This window comes from Sinocyclocheilus rhinocerous, unplaced genomic scaffold, assembly GCF_001515625.1.
Source record: "Sinocyclocheilus rhinocerous isolate Xijiao unplaced genomic scaffold, SAMN03320098_v1.1 scaffold1458, whole genome shotgun sequence".
NCBI classification, from domain to species: Eukaryota; Metazoa; Chordata; class Actinopteri; order Cypriniformes; family Cyprinidae; genus Sinocyclocheilus; species Sinocyclocheilus rhinocerous.
Genome location: NW_015633180.1, coordinates 593,282 through 598,335, shown reverse-complemented (window position 1 = coordinate 598,335; position 5,054 = coordinate 593,282). Strand labels below are relative to the sequence as shown.

Below are 5,054 nucleotides of genomic sequence, written 5' to 3'. Positions count from 1 at the left end.
GGCAGATTTTTGCTCCAATGTGAAAGTTGTAAAAACCAGATGGTTAATTGTGGTTTTCAACTATTCTTTATGGTCAGAACATGACAAACACTTCGTTTTTGAATTCTTTACACTTCTCCAGTCATTTTTCCTTAACAAAATAAATATCTTAATAGAAAAAATTTATTTCTTAGTTCTGCATGTTCTAGTAATGAGTAATATTGTTTCAAATCAAGAAACAAGTTTGTGTTGCCTGATAATATTAATTACATTTTAATTTAAAAAATTTTGTCTCTTAGAAATAGAGTTAGGATGCAGATGTAGATTTATGTTCATTATCAAAATCAGTAATATCTGTAAAAATTGTAGCAATCTCATTTTTATATGGTGAAATTTAATTATTCTGACTGTTTAAGTTTTTTTTTTTAACCATTGGTCTTCCATAACATACATTTAGATCATGATAATCACAGTTAAATACACACAACACAAATATAGCACCCCAATACCATGGTAAAAATTATTTATTTATTAACTTGTAGGTATTTATGAGAAACAGTAGTCTAAATACATTTATAAATGCATAAACGCTATAGCTTAATCACAAAAAATACTGTAATTATATTCCATTACTTCTCCTTCAATATATTTAATAAATGTCTACATTAATAATATAATAAAATTCAACACGAATACCCACATTTCTGACACAATACCATGGTGCAGTTAGTGTTACTACAGTAAATCCATGGTAAATGATGGCAATTTGTAGAATAAAAAGTCTTCTGACTGTATCGTTGAGCACAGTGTTTCTGCTGTTTGTCAGCACTGTTTCATCTGCGTGTAAACAGAGTTATTTGTGTTCCTCGCTGAATTCAAGCGCTTCACACTGTGAGAGAACTCATCAGTGAGAGAACACATCTGCTCTAGTGAATAGGGATGTGCACATCGATGCTGTAGTATCGATATATCGATACTCAGAGGCTACTATTGTGGTATCGATATTTTCTGCAAAGTATCGATACTTAATTATATTAATAATTTCTGCATAAATAAATGTTTTTAGCAGTGTATGCAGGCCGATCGGGGACGGTATGTGTATGATATATATATATAAAAAAAACTCTCGCTGACGCGGTGGTATGACGTTACACACCGATCGGTCTGCGGCTGCGCAGTGCGACGTGCCATTCACAATCTCACGGTTGCACGCAAATTGGCACAATGGCAGAAAGCAGGAAACGTAGCGTAGCGTGATGTGGTGCTACTTCTCAACAGCGGAAAAAAATATTGCACGATGCAATATTTGTGATAAGAGAGTCACACACAGCAACAATACAAGCAACCTTTTTAAACATTTACAAACAACAAACCCTGAAACGTAAAGAGGCTGAACAAAAACAAACTGCACAGTCTCCCTCTGTCCGACAAAAGACGTTACAGGAGAGTTTTCAGGGAGGCAAACCCTATCCAGTACAAAGAGCACAGTCATTAGTTAACTTATTTACTGTACTCCCTGTCTCTTTCGTAACCATTAGGCGAATAAGAATAAATATAAAGTGTGTGTGTTTGTGTGGGTGTCCTGGTATTCCTTACGTTATAGGGACAAAACGTTACCACAAGTATAGTAATACCAATACATTTAGACTTCCTGAGGACATTTGAGGGCAAGTTGAAGATGAGGAAAAAATGGTCTGTTCAAAATTAAGAAATAAGTAAAAGTATGCACAGTTTATTTTGTTGGTATTTTAGTTTATTTTATTAAGATTTGTTATGTTATTTAATCAATATTCTTTTGTAAAATATGGAGATAGTACAATAGAATGTTGAAGAATAAGAAAAAACGGCCTTCACATACACATTTAAAATTACAAGCAGTATCGGTATCGTTAAAATTGTAACAAAAAGTAGCGGTATCGTATCGTATGAAAAAAATGTGGTATCGCCCATCCCTACTAGTGAAGCTCGCGCCGCGCCGCTGTTTGAACTTTGATCCGAGCGGATAAACGCTCCGAGTGGCGCTGGCGCTCTTTCGTTCCGCCTTTGCCGCATTATATCAAACATTTATTGAACTCTTGTTATCGTTTATCGAGGAAATCTATATCGTGCGATAATTATCATTATCGATTTATCGCCCAGCCCTATATATATATATACATACTGTATATATTGTTTAAATAACAATAAACATTTATTTCAATTTTAAGTTTCTGTCATTTCAAGGGGACTGACAGCATTTACTCCAGCACTATTTGACTGTTTCATTTTTGTTCTCTTAAACAGGTCAAGTGTGACCAGTATTGGCCTGTTCGTGGCACAGAGACTTACGGAATGATCCAAGTGACCATGCTTGATGCTGTTGAGTTGGCAACTTACAGTGTGCGCACCTTTGCCCTTTACAAGGTAAAAAGTTGCTTGCCTTTTCCTCTCATATAGTAAGTTTCCAAATTTTTAGCCAGTTTAAGCTCCTTTCTCCCACTTTGTTGAAACAGAATGGCTCTAGCGAGAAACGCGAGGTCAGGCAGTTCCAGTTCATGGCCTGGCCAGACCACGGAGTGCCTGAATACCCCACCCCCATCCTAGCCTTCCTGCGCAGGGTCAAAGCCTGCAACCCTCCCGATGCTGGACCCATGGTAGTGCACTGCAGGTTAGTGCCGGTCCCCAGTCTTTCATTTACTGCTGACCTTTTCACTTTGTTCGGATCTTATAGAACTCTCTTGTAAAGTGAACAGTTGTAGCTTTGCTTGGTGGAATTGGTAGAAAAGTTTAGGTTTCATGTGTAATTTACCACCTTTTGTGTTTTAGTTAAGGCTGTCAAGTTAAAACATTTGACTTATATAAAACAGTTAATCATTAATGATATTTATTTAAATAATTATTGATTTAAAATGTATTTCAAATGAATATTAAACAGAATAATTGCATTATACTCCATACAACTATGCAATATTATATTAATGATATTTATTTAAATAATTATTGATTTAAAATGTATTTCAAATGAATATTCAACAGAATGATTGCATTATACTCCAAACAACTACGCAATATTATGGAAATATTTATATATCCAATTAATTTGATTGATCATTCAGTATATGATTTTATGTATTCAGTATATGTTTGTAGTGTAACCAGTTTGTCTATCTCAGTGCTGGAGTGGGCCGCACAGGCTGCTTCATAGTTATTGACGCCATGCTGGAGCGGATGAAACACGAGAAGACGGTTGACATTTATGGCCATGTCACATGCATGAGAGCCCAGAGGAACTACATGGTGCAGACAGAGGATCAGTACATCTTCATCCACGAGGCCCTGCTGGAGGCCGCCACCTGTGGAAACACCGAGGTCCCTGCCCGAAACCTCTACGCCCACATCCAGAAGCTCACCCAGCCACCGCCTGGAGAGACCGTCACAGCCATGGAGCTGGAGTTTAAGGTGACTACACATCACCGCACATATTTTGCTCATTAACAGACATATTAAAGGTGCATTCAGTTATACTTTACTTATTTAAAAAATATGTACCCCTAAAACATGAATAGTACTCATCAAAGTCGCTATGTTGAGATCACATGATCAGCTGAATATTAGTCATGTTGTCTTGATAATCCCCCTGTGTTGTTATCATTAAGGAAAACTAAATAAAAACAATGTTAAACCATAATAACAAACTATAACCCTGATGCATCTATGCCACTAGGTGTCAGTGTAAGCCCATAACGACTGTTGTATCAGTCAGCAAAGTCTAACAAAAATAGCGAGATAATCTGTTTGTAGTCGGACTGACGCTCAGTCAGACTGAAAAACCTTTGTTAACACCTCAATAAATCCGACTGAGCTCGATCCGAATGAAATTTCATTCTGATTGGGATTTAACTGAAATTTCTACTTAGTTCTCTTAGTTGGACACATCAAGGCAAAAATGTCAGCTAGCTTTAGCAGCAGTAGCTTTGGTAACATTCTCGCTGTGGCCTTTCCTGTTTCTGAACGTGGCAACTATCATTGCACACATGCTGAAATTTTGTTTAGAATAGTTATAATTAGTGTTATTTTAGCAACACTGACATACTATTATAGTTTAAATTAGTGCTGTCAAACGATTAATCGCGATTAATCGCATACCATACAAGTTTTTGTTTGCATAATATGTGTGTGTTCTGTGTATATTTATTATGCATATATAAATACACACACATACAGTATATATTTTGAAAATATTTACATGTATTTACGTCTTTATTTATATTCATATAATTTATATTATAAATAAATATATTTAATATATAAACAACATTTTTTCTGAAATATATACATGCGTGTGTGTGTTTATATATACATAATAAATAGACAACACACATACATATATTATGTAAACAAAAACTTTTATTTTGGATGCGATTAATTGCGATTAATCGTTCGACAGCACTAGTTTAAATATTTTACATTAGTTTTTACTTTATATTTTAGTTAAAGTTTTAAGAATTTCGTTATTTTTTGTCATTTTTAGTAGTTATTTTTAATAGTCTACATAGTCTTAATTTTTATTACAGTTTTAGTACATCAGTGTAAACTAAATTAAGAGAAAAATAGTTAAACATAAAACATAGAAAAAAACAGAGATTTTATTTCAAGTAACTTTTTTTAAATTGTTTTCATTTTAGTTAACTGTAATATAACTATAATATAATGCACATGAATATGTGAATCAGAATGCAAAGTTTAGGGTACTCATAAACTGAACATTCAGAATCTGGAATCGGATTGGATTTGTTCGGATTGACAAAAACTAGCGCATGTAAACAAACCTAATGACTCTATACATGTTTTATTGAAAATGCTTTACTATTTCATCTGTTAATATTGCTGTTGGGATATAAGTGAATGCTGGTATAACTAGAATGCTTAACTCAGAGTGGGTTCTAGAAGTAGAAACAGCATCTGGCGCAAAGACTGCAGTGGGTACCCAGTACAGACAGAGCTTGTAGTACAGCCAACAGTCTCTACGCGCTCTCTGCTGATGTCCATCTGTGCTTTCTCTTCCCCGCTGCCAGTCACGCCCTCGCTTTCCCAGT

The 5,054-nt window shown here is 35.0% G+C and overlaps 1 protein-coding gene across 1 annotated transcript in view; it reads left to right on the top strand.

The window, feature by feature from the left end:
- LOC107743377 (receptor-type tyrosine-protein phosphatase F-like) overlaps positions 1-5,054 on the top strand; it is a 137,549-nt gene that overhangs the window by 117,260 nt on the left and 15,235 nt on the right. Inside the window, exons 28-30 of the mRNA XM_016556568.1 lie at positions 2,263-2,382; positions 2,472-2,626; positions 3,132-3,417. Of these exons, the coding sequence (XP_016412054.1) occupies positions 2,263-2,382; positions 2,472-2,626; positions 3,132-3,417 (561 nt within the window). The remainder of the gene's footprint in view (positions 1-2,262; positions 2,383-2,471; positions 2,627-3,131; positions 3,418-5,054) is intronic.